At 54.2% G+C, this 15542-nt stretch overlaps 1 protein-coding gene across 1 annotated transcript in view; it reads right to left on the reverse strand.

Moving 5' to 3' along the window:
* Positions 1–15542, reverse strand: part of syne1b (spectrin repeat containing, nuclear envelope 1b) — a gene marked incomplete at its 5' end in the record, with an annotated part of 131929 nt that overhangs the window by 73497 nt on the left and 42890 nt on the right. The window contains 23 exon segments of the mRNA XM_080513104.1: positions 1–83; positions 511–654; positions 1207–1389; positions 1632–1809; positions 2788–2924; positions 3003–3359; positions 6127–6291; positions 7741–8050; positions 8127–8299; positions 8369–8660; positions 9509–9658; positions 9755–9960; positions 10045–10157; positions 10233–10440; positions 10651–10854; positions 10954–11055; positions 11911–12093; positions 12167–12554; positions 12663–12842; positions 13520–14145; positions 14230–14383; positions 14470–14636; positions 14725–14848. The exon segment at positions 1–83 is cut by the window's left edge and continues 73 nt beyond it. Coding sequence (XP_080369230.1) covers positions 1–83; positions 511–654; positions 1207–1389; positions 1632–1809; positions 2788–2924; positions 3003–3359; positions 6127–6291; positions 7741–8050; positions 8127–8299; positions 8369–8660; positions 9509–9658; positions 9755–9960; positions 10045–10157; positions 10233–10440; positions 10651–10854; positions 10954–11055; positions 11911–12093; positions 12167–12554; positions 12663–12842; positions 13520–14145; positions 14230–14383; positions 14470–14636; positions 14725–14848 — 4827 coding nt within the window.

Raw genomic sequence — 15542 nt, forward strand, 5'->3', positions numbered from 1 at the left:
GCATGTTGGTCCCACAACAGCTGGGCCTTCTCTTTCAACCGACTCAGCTGAACCTCATGAGAAGACAACTCCTCAAGCACAGACTGCAAGAGCAGAAGCAGGTCATCAGGCCGGCCGGCCAGCAGGACAGAGCAGAGCAGGACAGAGCAGAGCAGGACAGAGCAGGACAGTAGACATGGAGGATCTGAAGAACAGCTTTCAGACAGGAGGAGCAGTGAAGCTCCACACAGCAGATCCTGCTCACTGAAGGCTTCAGTCCTGCAGGTTCTCGCTGTCTCCTCACAGTCGGGCCGCACTTTCATTCAGTCGTCACACTTTCATTCAAGGAGAAGGTGAGAACCGGCAGGACGGAGGCCCTCCACCATCAGGATTCAACACATCTTGGCAGAGCTGGAGTCAGCTGGTGTGAAAGTCGGCGTTAAAGAAAGGTCACACGAGGCTGGATGGCTGCTGTTCTAGAAGCTCCTGGCGCTGGTAGAGCTGCCGGAGCGTCTGGACCTCCTGGACTACCTGCAGTTTGTGCAGCTCCTGCTTCTTGGCCGTCAGATCGTGAAGTCTGGTGCTGCTCTCCTGGACGGCCACCTCGGTGGAGTTCAGGAACCCCTGAAGAGGCTCTGCACTCGCCTCGAAGTCCTTCATCTGCGACTGGACGTTCTGACACAAAACCACAGGAAGAGCTCAGGGATCAGCAGCAGAACCAGAACATAGGAACAACAAGAGCACGTGTGAGGATGAGAAGTCTAGGAGTGATAGTAATGGTAGATATACTAGACCAGGGGTCGGCCACCTGCAACACTCAAACAGCCATTTGGACCCGTTGACCACTGACCACACGAGGAGCCCCTACCCCCAGGATTGAGAAAGAAGCTCACGGATTCGGACGTCTACAGAACCTCGGCTCCGGCTTCAGTGAGCTGCAGCTGCTACTTCCACATTCCCCGCGCCACTATTGGGGCGGGGAATGTGGGCACTACTACCGCCTACATTTTGCTGCACTCTCTGTCGTGGGACCGCGCAACACCGTTGGGTCTGGGTGCGCTTCGCCTTACCATACTGCCTTACCGTACCGCACCGCCCTATCAACCCACTCAGGGATGAACTGCAGTGGGACCCCCGATCTCGACTATGATCAGCACTAACTGAATGGAAGGAGAACATGAAGGTTGAGGATCACTGGAGCTGAGGGTGAGTAGGACCCATGCTGACCTGCAGGCTGGACTCCCTGCTGTGCAGATTGGACATCAGATTCTTCCAGTCGTCTCGGGCTGCGTTGACTTTACAGCGAATCGTCTCCACTCGGTCTTTGGCTGCGATGGAGGACAGCAGCTCTCCGTTCTTCACCACAGAGTTCAGCCTGGACTCTCCCTGCTCCCGCTCACCCAGAAACTCCTGGAACACAAGATCTCACCGCTGAACACAGGAACGCTTCACTAATCCATCTTGACATTATGACCTTCTGACTTCCTGACATTCTGACCTCCTTACCGTATGACCTTTGGATCTGATATCACGACCTCCTGACCTCCTGACAGTCCTGACCTCCTGACATCCTGACCTCCTGACATCCTGACCTCCTGATTTCCTGACCTCCTAACCTCTTGACCATCCATGAAGAGTGAAGGTCAGTGTACCTGGATCTTCTGCAGGCTGGACGACGCCTCCTGCAGGTTTTGAGGGACATCGAAGCACTTGGCAGTGTTGATCTTGGCGTTGACCAACCACAGCTGGAAGTCTCTGTACGCCGAGCGGAGGCCCTGGTCCAGCAGCTTCTCTTTGCTCTGACAGTCACGGCCGGCCTGCAGACTCAGACTGACGGTTCAACAACTCAGTGAGATGGTCCACCATGTCAGATCAGCACATCATGAAATGAGCTCTGTGAAGCTCTATGAAGCTCTGTGAAGCTCTATGAAGCTCTGTGAAACTCTATGAAGCTATGTGAAGCTCTATGAAGCTATGTGAAACTCTATGAAGCTATGTGAAGCTCTATGAAGCTCTATGAAGCTCTATGAAGCTCTGTGAAGTTCTATAAAGCTATGTGAAGCTCTATGAAGCTCTGTGGAGCTATGTGAAGCTCTATGAAGCTATGTGAAACTCTATGAAGCTCTGTAAAGCTCTATGAAGTTATGTGAAACTCTATGAAGCTCTGTGAAGCTGTATGAAGCTATGTGAAGCTCTATATAGCTCTCTGAAGTTCTATAAAGCTATGTGAAGCTCCGTAAAGCTCTGTGAAGCTCCTTGAATCTCTACAAAGCTCTATAAAGCTCTGTGAAGCTCTATGACGCTCTGTGAAGCTCTGTGAAGCTCTGGGAAGCTCTGTGAAGCTCTATGACGCTCTGTGAAGCTCTATAACGCTCTGTGAAGCCCTGTGAAGCTCTATGAAGCTCTATGAAGCCCTGTGAAGCTGACATTAATAAACATATAGAGCATCATTGCAACACAGAAATATTCTCCCAAAAACAACAGTCTTTATATGAGTGGTGCATTCTTAGTGTAGGAGATGAATGTGTTCCTACCACAAAGTGTTCCTACCACAAGGTGTTCCGACCGCAAAGTGTTCCTACCACAAAGTGTTCCTACCACAAGGTGTTCCTACCACAAAGTGTTCCTACCACAAGGTGTTCCTACCACAATGTGTTCCTACCACAAGGTGTTCCTACCACAAAGTGTTCCTACCAGAATGTGTTCCTACCACAATGTGTTCCTACCACAATGTGTTCCTACCACAAGATGTTCCTACCATAAGGTGTTCCTACCACACAAGGTGTTTCTACGACAAGGTGTCCCTACCTGTTGTATTCCTTGATGAGAGCAGACACTCTGTCCGACTGGCAGCTCACGTCTCTGGAGAAGCGACACAGATCATTGAGTCGAGTCTTCAGACGATCAGACAAAGGTTCCGCCTTCAGCAGCTCGTCCAGCGTGTCCTGCAACACAAAGTCGGTTGGTCCATGAGAAGCTGGAATGGCTGCCGGCTCATTTCAGTGCTTGAAGCATAGACTTGCCTTAGCGATCTGCCAGCCCTTCACGGCCTCCTCCCCTTCGCTCTGGGCCTCGGCCTGGTTCAGGCGCAGCCGGCAGTCCTGCAGCCGCACAGCCAGGTCCTGCAGGTCCTGGTCCAGCTGCGCCGACAGGCTGCAGAATTCCTGCTCAGAACTGGCGATTTGGCATAGCGCCGTTTCCAGACCGGCTCGGGTCTGCAGGGCGCCACGCTCCCACTGCTCCCACGACGACAGGAGCCCCGCCTCCTCTCGCTCCAAGGCCTCATAGCCTCCGGCGCCGGTGTAGTCCCTGGCTACGGCACCGCATCGCTGCACCCGGCTCAGCCGCTCCCGACCTCGCTGCTTCGAGTCCAGCAGTTCCTGTTACACACGTCCAACAGTCCCCGTTACACACCGTCCAACAGTCCCCGTTACACACCGTCCAACAGTTCCCGTTACACACCGTCCAACAGTCCCCGTTACACACCGTCCAACAGTCCCCGTTACACACCGTCCAACAGTTCCCGTTACACACCGTCCAACAGTCCCCGTTACACACCATCCAACAGTCCCCGTTACACACCGTCCAACAGTCCCCGTTACACACCGTCTAACAGTACCCGCTACACACGTCCAATAGTCCCTGTTACACATGTCCAATAGTCCCTGTTACACACCGTCCAATAGTCCCTGTTACTCATCGTCCAATAGTCCCTGTTACACACCGTCCAACAGTCCCTGTTACACACTGTCTAACCAGAAACTCGGACGGAGGGAGGAAGGAACACTTCCACCTAAACCTTTGTGGACACCAACCTGGCAGAGATGTCAGTGAGCACAGTGTGCCCTCAGTGCAGACTGAAGGCCACCTCACTATAGAGCGACTGTACCTCACCACAGAGACTCTACCTCACCACAGAGCGTCTCCTCACCATAGAGTGACTCCACCTCACCACAGAGACTCTACCTCACCAGAGACTCTACCTCACCAGAGACTCTACCTCTCCACAGAGCAGCTGTACCTCACCAGAGACTCTACCCCACCACAGAGTGACTCTACCTCACCACAGAGACTACTTCATCACAGAGAGACTCTACCTCATCATAGAGACTCTACCTCACCACAGAAACTTTACACAGAGTGCCTCCTCACCACAGAGACTCTACCTCACCACAGGGATTCTACCTCACCACAAAGAATCTACCTCACCACAGAGACTCTACCTCACCACAGAGTGTCTCCTCACCACAGAGACTCTACCTCACCACAGAGACTCTACCTCACCACAAAGCATCTCCTCACCACAGAGACTCTACCTCACCACAGAGCATCTCCTCACCACAGAGACTCTACCTCACCACAGGGATTCTACCTCACCACAAAGACTCTACCTCACCACAGAGCGTCTCCTCACCACAGAGACTCTACCTCACCCCAGAGACTCTACCTCACCACCAAGACTTTACCTCACCACAGAGTGACTCTACCTCACCACAGAGACTACTTCATCACACAGAGACTCTACCTCACCACAGAGACTCTTCCTCACCACAGAGACTCTACCTCACCACAGATCGTCTCCTCACCACAGAGACTCTACCTCACCCCAGAGACTCTACCTCACCACCGAGACTTTACCTCACCACAGAGACTACTTCATCACAGAGACTCTACCTCACCACAGAGACTCTTCCTCACCACAGAGACTCTTCCTCACCACAGAGCATCTCCTCACCACAGAGACTCTACCTCACCACAGAGCGTCTCCTCACCACAGAGTGTCTCCTCACCACAGAGACTCTACCTCACCACAGCGTGTCTCCTCACCACAGAGACTCTTCCTCACCACAGAGCGTCTCCTCACCACAGAGACTCTACCTCACCACAGAGACTCTACCACACCACAGAGACTCTACCTCACCACAGAGCGTCTCCTCACCACAGAGACTCTACCTCACCACAGAGACTCTTCCTCACCACAGAGACCCTTCCTCGTCTCCTCGCCACAGAGACTCTACCTCACCACAGAGACTCTACCTCACCACAGAGACTCTACCACACCACAGAGACTCTACCTCACCACAGAGCGTCTCCTCACCACAGAGACTCAACCTCACCACAGAGACTCTTCCTCACCACAGAGCGTCTCCTCACCACAGAGACTCTACCTCACCACAGAGACTCTACCACACCACAGAGACTCTACCTCACCACAGAGCGTCTCCTCACCACAGAGACTCTACCTCACCACAGAGACTCTACCTCACCACAGCGTGTCTCCTCACCACAGAGACTCTACCTCACCACAGAGACTCTTCCTCACCACAGAGCGTCTCCTCACCACAGAGACTCTACCTCACCACAGAGACTCTACCACACCACAGAGACTCTACCTCACCGCAGAGCGTCTCCTCACCACAGAGACTCTACCTCACCACAGAGACTCTTCCTCACCACAGAGACACTTCCTCACCACAGAGCATCTCCTCACCACAGAGACTCTCCTCACCAGAGACTCTACCTCACCACCGAGACTTCACCTCACCACAGAGTGACTCTACCTCACCACAGAGACTACTTCATCACACAGAGACTCTACCTCACCACAGAGACTCTTCCTCACCACAGAGACTCTTCCTCACCACAGAGCGTCTCCTCACCACAGAGACTCTACCTCACCACAGAGCGTCTCCTCACCACAGAGTGTCTCCTCACCACAGAGACTCTACCTCACCACAGAGACTCTACCTCACCACAGAGTGTCTCCTCACCACAGAGCGTCTTCTCACCACAGAGACTCTACCTCACCATAGAGACTCTACCTCACCGCAGAGCGTCTCCTCACCACAGAGACTCTACCTCACCACAGACTCTTCCTCACCACAGAGACTCTTCCTCACCACAGAGCGTCTCCTCACCACAGACTCTACCTCACCACAGAGACTCTACCTCACCACAGAGACTCTTCCTCACCACAGAGACTCTTCCTCACCACAGAGCGGCTTCTCACCACAGAGACTCTACCTCACCACAGAGACTCTACCTCACCACAGAGACTCTACCACACCACAGATACTCTACCTCACCACAGAGCGTCTCCTCACCACAGAGACTCTACCTCACCACAGTGCCTGGAGCTTCACTCACCTGGACTTTGGACAGTTTCCTCTTGATGGAGGCGGAGTCTCCCGACAGGTCGGACCACCGCTGCAGTTCCTCTTTAGCAGAAAGCAGCCAGTCGTTGAAGTCTCTCACGGCGTCCAGGTACTGCTCGTGGTCCGACACGATGTTCTGCATGGACTGAACTTTACCCTTCAAATGACAACATGAACCATCAGATGGTGACTTCACGACTGAATGCTTTACTGTCCTCTCCTGCAGTCACATCTCTAATATCAGTTTCTAATCACCACTGAAGGCTTTGTTTTCATGTAAAGATTCGATATCGACTATTTTCCAACCAGAGCTTCAGACCAGAAGTTTACTTTCTGTCCCGGAGACAGAATGCTTCAGACCTAAAGCACAGGTCGTGAGATGCTGCGTGTTCAGCTGCACCGTCAGCTCCGGGTAAGGCGCTGATCGCTGGAGGGAACCGTCCTGCCGGGTCAGGGCTGCTCTGGTCCCAACTCCAGGTCCGGGTCCAGGTCCGGGTCCAGCCGAGCACCAAGACTCTGGCTATTCAATGTTGAGACTCGGGAGCAGACAGGAAGGAGCTGAGCAGGTTCTGCTTCTCTAACTTCATCAGCAGAACCTGGAGCTGCGCAGGATCCACCTTCCAAAACACGTCTCAGACCCAAGAGGGCCACGGAGGATATGGAAGGACCGGAGACGACCGGGGACCAGGGACTGTGTCTGCAGACATGAAGCTGCTCCTGAAGCAGCAGTGCGGTGAGGAGAAGACTCCAGTGAGCTTGGATATGAACGTGATCAGGTTATAGAGCAGGGGTGTCCAACATGTGGCCCGGGGGCCAGAACCGGCCCGCCACAGGATCTAATCCGGCCCGACATGGGATTTTTATTTTTTTTAAAGTATAAATATGAAAACTGACAGAGGCTGATCTAAAAACACTAGATTGGCAAAAATGACATTGGTCAGAATTTGACCCCCGACATTAATGCATCTGTGGAGGTCACACAACGCAACACCTTTCACAATAAAACAATGAGTCCAATTTATGTGAAGTGATACTTTAGACACATAAACGCAAAAAACTTTTCCAGATGATGACAAATTGTTTTAATCCTGAATAAAAATACGATATCCAGATACAGATATTGTGGTGTTTTTTGCAAATATCTGATTTCCTTTAATATGTAAATTTCAGATTAGACTGGCAAAGTCTTGCAGTTACAAAAGGATCAAAAGAAGGAAAGACTTTGCATTTGTCCATATCTGCAGTTTAATATGTGATGTTTGACTTGTTGGGCCTCCAGAGGTCAGAGGTCAGGTTGATGTGGCCCCTCAACTGAAATGAGTTTGACCCCCCTGGTATAGAGGAAGTGCTCTCAGGACCTTCACAGTAATGGTCAGTGGTTGTGGGAAACACTCTACAATACTTACAGCTCTGGAGATTATTCTGCATTACTTGCTTCAATATGTTTCCTTCATTTCTTTGTAAAGCACTGAGAATTGCCCAGTGTTTGAATGGTGCTCCAATCTAAAGACATTTGCCTTGCCTTGCCTTGCCTTGCCTAAAACACCTCAGTATTGATTGTAACGCCGCAGCGTTGCTCCCAGGAGTTCAGCAGCTTATCTGTTACCTTGACGACGGCGGAGACGTCAGCAAAGTGAGCCTGCAGCTCCGCCCTGGCCTCCGGTCCGAAGCCGTGGTCGCCGGTCTTCTCGTGCAGCTCCACGGCTTTGTCCGTCAGGCGGGACAGCGCCGCGGCGTGGGCGTCCACGTCGGCCTGGACGGCCCTCAGGCGCTCCAGCAGGGCCGACTTCTCCTTGAGGCCGGGCTGCTGCGGCAGCGTCGTGGCCACCTCCTGCTCCACCGACTCCACCCACTGCTGCAGCTGGCTCCGGCCCTCCAGGAAGCTGGCCCACTGCGCCACCGTCCACTCCAGGCGGCTTCACCGCAAGCACAGCGAGGGACGGTCAGAGGCCGCCGCGCTAACCCCCACCGAGACGCCCTGACTCCGCCTACCTGTGGCAGCTCATGGAGGTCATCAGCATGTTGGCCCAGGCGTCCTTCAGGCTCTGCAGCTGAGCGTGGATCACCTCCTGGCCCTCCAGCCGCTGGTGCTTCAGGACCTGCTCCCCTTTGCCCACCGCCATGTTGAGCTTCACCTCCCCCTCGCCTTTCATCAGCAGGATGTCCTGCAGGGAGGAGCGGCGGTCAAACACGCAGCGGCTCCCGGCGCCACGCTCCCATCACGACTCACTGACCTGCACCAGAGCCAGCCTTTTCTCCAGGGTCTCCTTGGAGCCCAGCGTGCTGTTGAGCGAGGCCAGCCGGTCCTGGACCCCGTGGAGCCAGGTCCAGGTGGTCTGCAGGGTCTCCTCGAAGGCCTGCTGCTCCTGCAGGGTGAGCTGGCAGCTCCGCAGCCGCTCCCTGACGCGCCTCAGCAGGGCCTGGTACTGCGACTGCAGCTGGGCCGACACCCGGGTCTCGCCGCCGTCGCCTCGCCCGCCCTCGTTCAGCGCCTGGCCCTCCTGACACAGCCGCTCCAGCGAGTCCCTGCAGGCCACAAGGTGACACTGCGCTCAGCGCCGCCATCTTTACCGAGCGTCCGGGACCTTCAGCGACGGCGACTTGACTGAGGACCGACAACTAACTAGTCAAACCGCTGCTGTGGTCCCAGTCCTCAGCTGATCCTCACACCTTCTGCCGGCTGGTTAATGAACAGCTCATTAACCAGCTGGTTAACAAACTGCTGGTTAATGAACAGCACGTTACTGAGCACCAGGTTAACAGACAGCTGGTTAACGGACAGCTGGTTAATGAACAGTTCCTTAACAAACTGCTGGTTAATAAACAGCTGGTTAACAAACAGCTGGTTAATGAACAGCTCATTAACCAGCTGGTTAACAAACTGCTGGTTAACAAACTGCTGGTTAATGAACAGCTGGTTAATGAACAGCACGTTACTGAGCACCAAGTTAACAGACAACTGGTTAATGGACAGCTGGTTAAGAACAGTTTATTAATGAAAAACTGGTTAAGGAACAGCTGGTTAATGAACAGTTAATTACCGAACAGCTGGATAATGAACAGTTCATTAATGAACAGCTGGTTAATGAACAGTTCATTAATGAGCAGCACGTTACTGAGCACCAAGTTAAGGAGCAGCTGGTTAAGGAGCAGCCGGTCAAGGAGCAGCTGGTTAACCTGCAGCTGGTTAACCTGCAGCTGGCGCCGATCTGATCACTGATCAATGTGTGCATCTGATGTTTAACTGGTTTCCTTCAGATCCAGAATCTTGTTCTGATTCTATGCAGAACCTGAGCTGATCATCAGATCGTCTATAAAACACACTGATCAAGGTGAAAGTTGTGTCCAGATCAATACGGTCGGTCAGAGGATACCTTTCCTTCAGCGCCTCCTGCTGGTACTCCTCCACCTGCTGGAGAACCGCCTTCTCAGGACCATGATGCTTTGCTTCCAGCAGGTCTGCAGCCATCCTCTTCTCCATGTGCTCCAGCCACCAGCGCAGCTTCTTCAGTCGCCCTTCAAACCTGCCAGAGGTCACAGCAGCATGTTGACAGGCCGTCCTTCACGCCCCGTCTCACCGGCTTCCCGGCAGCCCGTCACCTCGCCGCGGAGGGTCGTACCCCTTCATGAGCGAGGCGCTGTCCTCCAGGATCTGCTGGTTCTGCCGGCACTGCTCCACGAAGCCGTCCCAGTCCTGCTGGATGGACGACAGGTGCTGCTGGACCTGGCCGGCGCTGGCTTTAGGCAGGTGGAGCAGCAGCTTCTCTCCTTCCTCACACACCTGAGTGAGTCGAGCCTCGCCTTCCTCCACCCGCTCCATGGCGCCCTGACACACAGTCCACGCCACATTCAGCGTCTAGCTCGCGGCCCAGAGGACTCCGACGTCGACATTCAGCCTCACGAGCTTTACCTTCAGTTTCTGCAGTTTTCTGTCCACCACCTGCGTGTCCCCCGATCGATCGGAGCACTCCTTCACGATCTCCCTCTGCTCCGACAGCCAGCGGTGAAACTCCTGGATCAGGTCTGACGACACAGGGACGGCGGTCAGGGAGACTGGTGTCCGTCAGAGAGGCTCTGTGGACGAATGTGACGTCTTACCGTTGAACTGCTGCTGAAGGCAGCTCTGCAGCGACGCCAGCGTCCTGGCGGACAGCTGGTTGACGGACTCGTAGGTCTTGATGAGGTCGGTCAGGGCCGAGCCCAGACCGGCCAGCTCCTCGGAGGGATACTTCCTGCACAGCGTGTTGAGGCTCTCTCTGGTGGAGTCGATGCTCCCCTGCTGGTTCTGCAGCTCCTTCTGGAGCTCCTTCACAACCACAGGAAACACTAGCTTAGCGCTTGTTAGGATATTTCTAGATCTGTTGACCTTTCTCTGGTTGAGTTAGGGTCAGGCGAGAGGGTTGGGGCGAACCCTCACCCTCTCCTGGAGTGCAGTAGTGTGCAGGAGCTCCAACATCTGGACAGAAAACCTCTGGATGAGCCAGATCCTCTACTGTGAAGACTGTACGACTCGTACCTTCACTCTGCAGATGTCCTCGGGATCTGATCCAGCCGGAGAAGAAACCAGAGAGTCCTCCATACTCTTCAGCCATGCAGACATCTGGGAGATGTAGTCCTCCAGCTGTTTCCTCTGACAGTTGAAGTCCATCAGGTTTCCTCTGGCCCGCTCGTGAAGCTTCTGAACAGTGCTGAGCTTCTTCCGCAGGTCGTTTTCCAGCACCTGAAGTCAGAATGAAACAGATTATGTCCTGCATGAAGAAGACTTGCAGTGTGACGGTGTGACGGTGTGACGGTGTGACGGTGTGACGGTGTTCATTACCTGTAGCTTAGCAGGAGTCTCTGGACTCTGAGTGCACTTCTTCAGCTCCGACACTTTGCTCTGCAGGGCTTCAAGTCTCTGTTCCTTCTCACCCATTTCTGTCTGGAGGTACAACAACCAGCATGTATATCCAACCTGAGTGTGTGTGTGTGTGTGTGTGTGTGTGTGTGTGTGTGTGTGTGTGTGTGTGTGTGTGTGTGTGTGTGTGTGTGTGTGTGTGTGTGTGTGTGTGTGTGTGTGTGTCACACCAGACAATGTCCACCTGTCTCCTGCTCTAGTTCCTGTTTTATTTTGACATTGTGGTCTGGTGCTCTACTTCCTGTTTTGATGCTTCCTTTAGAGCTTCCTTTAGCCTAGGAAACACTGATGCTTCCTTTAGAGCCTCCTTCAGCCTAGGAAACACTGATGCTTCCTTTACTAAAGGAGACCAGCTCCTGCTGCCCCACAATTCCTTGCGGCAACAACATTTAAAGGGACCTGCTCATCAGAGCGTTGAGGGAAAATCAGGATGTCAGAAAAAGGAGCAGATCATGTAACCTGTACACAACTTTAAATCATCTAAAACCCAAAAGAGCTTTTTATCGTCCATTTTCACAAACGTGTAGTTCTTTTCCTGCCACAGCAGACGTCACTGACTTGTACCGCCGTCGCTTTATTATGACGTCACTCAGTGAAAGTGTCCGACTGTCACATTAACATGATCGCCTTTCACTAACTCCTCTAGGAAGCCTCCTAACACCTTTCCTTAACTCCTTTAGGAAGCCTCCTGACACTTTTCCTTAACTCCTTTAGGAAGCCTCCTAACACCTTTCCTCGTCCAGGGGGTTAAGGTAAAGTCCATAGATAAAGACAGAGGAGGGACTTTTTGGACGTACCCAGGAAGTGGAGACAAGGAATGAGAGGAAAAGACAGGAAGTGACAGGAAGTGACAGGAAGTGAGGCAGCTGATGGATGTACCTGCAGCAGGCACAGCCGCGCTGACGCCTGCCGACTGTTGTTCAGGTTGTTCAGACTCTCGTTGAGCTCCGTCACCGAGCTGCTGGTCCAGCTCTCCACGTCCTCACTGATTCTACGAACGTCTTCCCAAAGACACAGACTCTGGTTCAGACGGTCAATGTTGTCGTCAATCTTCTCTGAAACCTGCGGAGGAAAGAAGCGAGTCAGAACGTGGAAACGGCCTGACGCACCTTCACCCTCGTGGGTCTAGACTCACGTCCAGCCACTGATCCACCAGCGACTCCACGTCCTTCTTCATCAGCTGAGAGTCACAGTCGGGGATCTTCTTCAGCTCCACCACCAGCTGCTTCCCTCTGCTGGAGAGCTGATCCAGGTCATGCTGCCTGCTGGCCATGTCCACCTTCACCCCCTCGTGCTGCAGGCGGAGGACAATCGCTGACGTCTCCTGCTCAGACATCAGCGTCTCCTGCTGATCCAGAACCACTGGACTGACCTTGGTGAGTGACCTCTTGGTTTCCTCGTGGTCCTTCAGAACGGAGCCGATCTCCAGCAGCGGCTCGGCGCTCTCCACCACGGAGACGATGGAGGTTTTCAGGGTTTGGTATTCTCTCATGAGCTCCGTCAGCACGCCGCACTGCTCCTGTCTGTTGCAGCAGACGAGGCGTGTGAATCAGTTAGGAAGCACGTTGAACTGCCGAGTGGAGGACGGCGTTGAGGGAACACCGGCAGAGATCCCGGGGGGGGGGGCTCACCTCTCCGTGATGAGCTTCTTGGTGTCGTCCCACGTCGTCTCCAGCAGGCTGATCTCCCTCAGCACCTCCCCGGCCAGCTCGGCGTCCCTGTGGGCCAGCTGCTGTCCTCTGTCCCGCAGCCACTGCTCCTCGTGCTGGTGCGACTGCAGCTCGTCCTCCAGCTGGTTGAAGAACCGCAGTCTGGAAGACGCAGCAGCCACGTTTGCTCATCAGCACATCGGTACAATTCCCGCTGAGACTCTTCCAACCACAGACACAAACAGCCGGGACGTTTCGTTGCCTCGCTCTGTCTTGTGATTGTTGAGTAACACAACTGTAAGAGTGAATTTTCGGAGTAACAAAGTGTTTTGGCTGCTGGTTACAGGAAGTTACTGCACCGTGTTGTTTCTGCTCCCGTCAGGGTTCAAACACTCAACGCTCGACTGAACTCAATGAGCCTCCAGGGGGCGCCAGTGAAGCATTATGATACCCGTGTTCAATTATCAGAATACAAGCTATAAAGCCAGGCCATGTCATTAGATGTTTGTTTTCTGGAGAAAACCTCCAACTACAAAAAGACGACATGTTTCTGCTGATAAAACCCTCAACATCAAAATGTTTGAATGTGAAATACTGAATCTCTGGTTAGAGAGTAAAGACTGACGTGTGGGTTTGATGAAAACAGAGTTTCAATCGGGGAGGTTCTAACATCAAATCTTCCTCCAGCAGATTTACAGACGCCGCAGCAGGAACAATCCAGCGTTACAGCTGATGGTTCCACAGTTCAACTTGGTCTACATGAACACGTCTGCTGGGCCTGTTCCCCTGCCGGTACGGAGGTCCTGAATGATCTTACGGACGCTGTGCTGAAAGTTTACCGCTGCTGCAGGGCGTGCAGGCTGGGCTCCCTGAAGCTCTGCTGGTCGGCCTTCTCCTCGATGTCCTCCACGGCTTTGAGCAGCTCTTCCTTCCTCTGCCTGAAGGAGGTCCACAGCGCCCCCAGAGCCTCGGCCTCGCTCTGCTTGCTCCCCAGCAGGTTCCTCACCGCGTCCAGCTCGGCGCTCAGCCCGTCGGCCAGCGTGCAGCAGGTCTTCCTGGAGCCCGGCTCGGCTCCCAGGCGGAGGTGGCTCTTACACAGGCCGCCGTCCAGACTGACGGCGGCGGCCTCCAGCTGGGCGATGTCGGGCACGGCGGTGGCCAGCTCCTGCTGCAGCTCCTCCACCCTGCCTCGATCCCAGCTCCCGGCGCCCTCCACCGTCTGCCTCAGGCCGCGCAGCAGCGCGGCGGCGGCGCCGTGGGTCTGCAGGAAGGCCGCCAGCCGCTCCAGGCTGTCAGACTGCAGCTCGGAGAGCCGCAGGGCGTCCAGGTAGGGCTGCAGGCAGCTCTCCGCTCTGCTGCCGAGCAGCTGGGCGTCGCCCGGCTCACAGAACTGACACAGCTTCTCCGCCTGCTGCCCCAGGCTCTGCCTGACGCTGGCCTGTTTCTGCAGGGCGACCTGGACCTCCTGTCGGGGCAAGCGACACAGGCTCAGACGCCACCCTGGACGCCGGGGGGGGGCTCAGAATGCGGGGGGGGGGGGGCCTCTCACCTGGACGTGTGCGGTGGCGGCCTGCAGGTTGCTGATGCTGATCTGAGGCGCCGAGTGCAGCTTGGACAGCAGCGTCTCGCTCCACTGGGAGAACTTCAGCAGGGCCTGGTCCAACTGCTCCACCAGAGACAAGTGGCTCTGCAGCTCCTGGATTCTGCACAACAACAACAACAACAACAACAACGGGAGGATAAGTCCCACCTGTGGACCAAACGGCGGCCGGGGTCGGCTGGACGGTACCTTCGAGGAAGGTCTTCCCTCTGGACCGTCAGTCTCCTATGCAGCTCCTCCAGCTCCTCCGTCTGCTGCCGGACGGGCTCCGGCTGAGCCGTCGGCTGCAGCGACGCTGCGAGGGCCTGCAGCTCGGCGTAAGCCCGGTCCAGACTCTGGACCTCCGGCAGCAGGGCCTGCAGCGCCAACCCACTCATTCATTCATTCATTCATTCACAATAACAACTCTTCCATCATGTGATTGAGGTAAAGGAGAGAATGTACCTGCAGGTCGTGAATGTCGCTACGCAGTTTGGCTTTATCAGCAGACAGACAGCGGCTCTCCGGTCTGGAGGACGACTCGCTGCGGTCCAGACAGGAAACCAGCTGGGACTGTTGCTTTTCATACCTGAACAAGAGAAAACACGCCTGCTGACAACAGTCGTCACTGTGACTCTGAGTGTGACTGAGTGTGAGTGTGAGTGTGAGTGTGAGTGTGAGTGTGACTCTGAGTGTGACTCTGAGTGTAAGTGTGAGTGAGTGTGAGTGTGACTCTGAGTGTGACTCTGAGTGTGAGTGTGAGTGAGTGTGAGTGTAAGTGTGAGTGTGAGTGTGAGTGTGACTCTGAGTGTGAGTGTGAGTGTGAGTGAGTGTGAGTGTAAGTGTGAGTGTAAGTGTGAGTGTGAGTGAGTGTGACTCTGAGTGTGAGTGTGAGTGTAAGTGTGAGTGTGAGTGTGAGTATGAGTGTGAGTGACTCTGACTGTGAGTGTGAGTGTAAGTGTGAGTGTGATAGTGAGTGTGACTGTGAGTGTGACTGTGAGTGTGACTGTGAGTGTGAGTGAGTGAGTGTGACTCTGACTCTGAGTGTGAGTGTGACTCTGTGAGTGTAAGTGTGAGTATGAGTGTGAGTGTGACTCTGACTCTGACTCTGAGTGTGAATGTGACTCTGACTGTGAGTGTGAGTATAAGTATGAGTATGAGTATGAGTATGAGGGTGACTGTGAGTGTGAGTGTGACTGTGAGTGTGAGTGAGTGTGACTCTGACTCTGAGTGTGAGTGTGACTCTGACTCTGAGTGTGACTCTGAGTGTGAGTGAGTGTGAG

This window comes from Blennius ocellaris, assembly GCF_963422515.1.
Source record: "Blennius ocellaris genome assembly, chromosome: 17".
Taxonomy (NCBI): Eukaryota; Metazoa; Chordata; class Actinopteri; order Blenniiformes; family Blenniidae; genus Blennius; species Blennius ocellaris.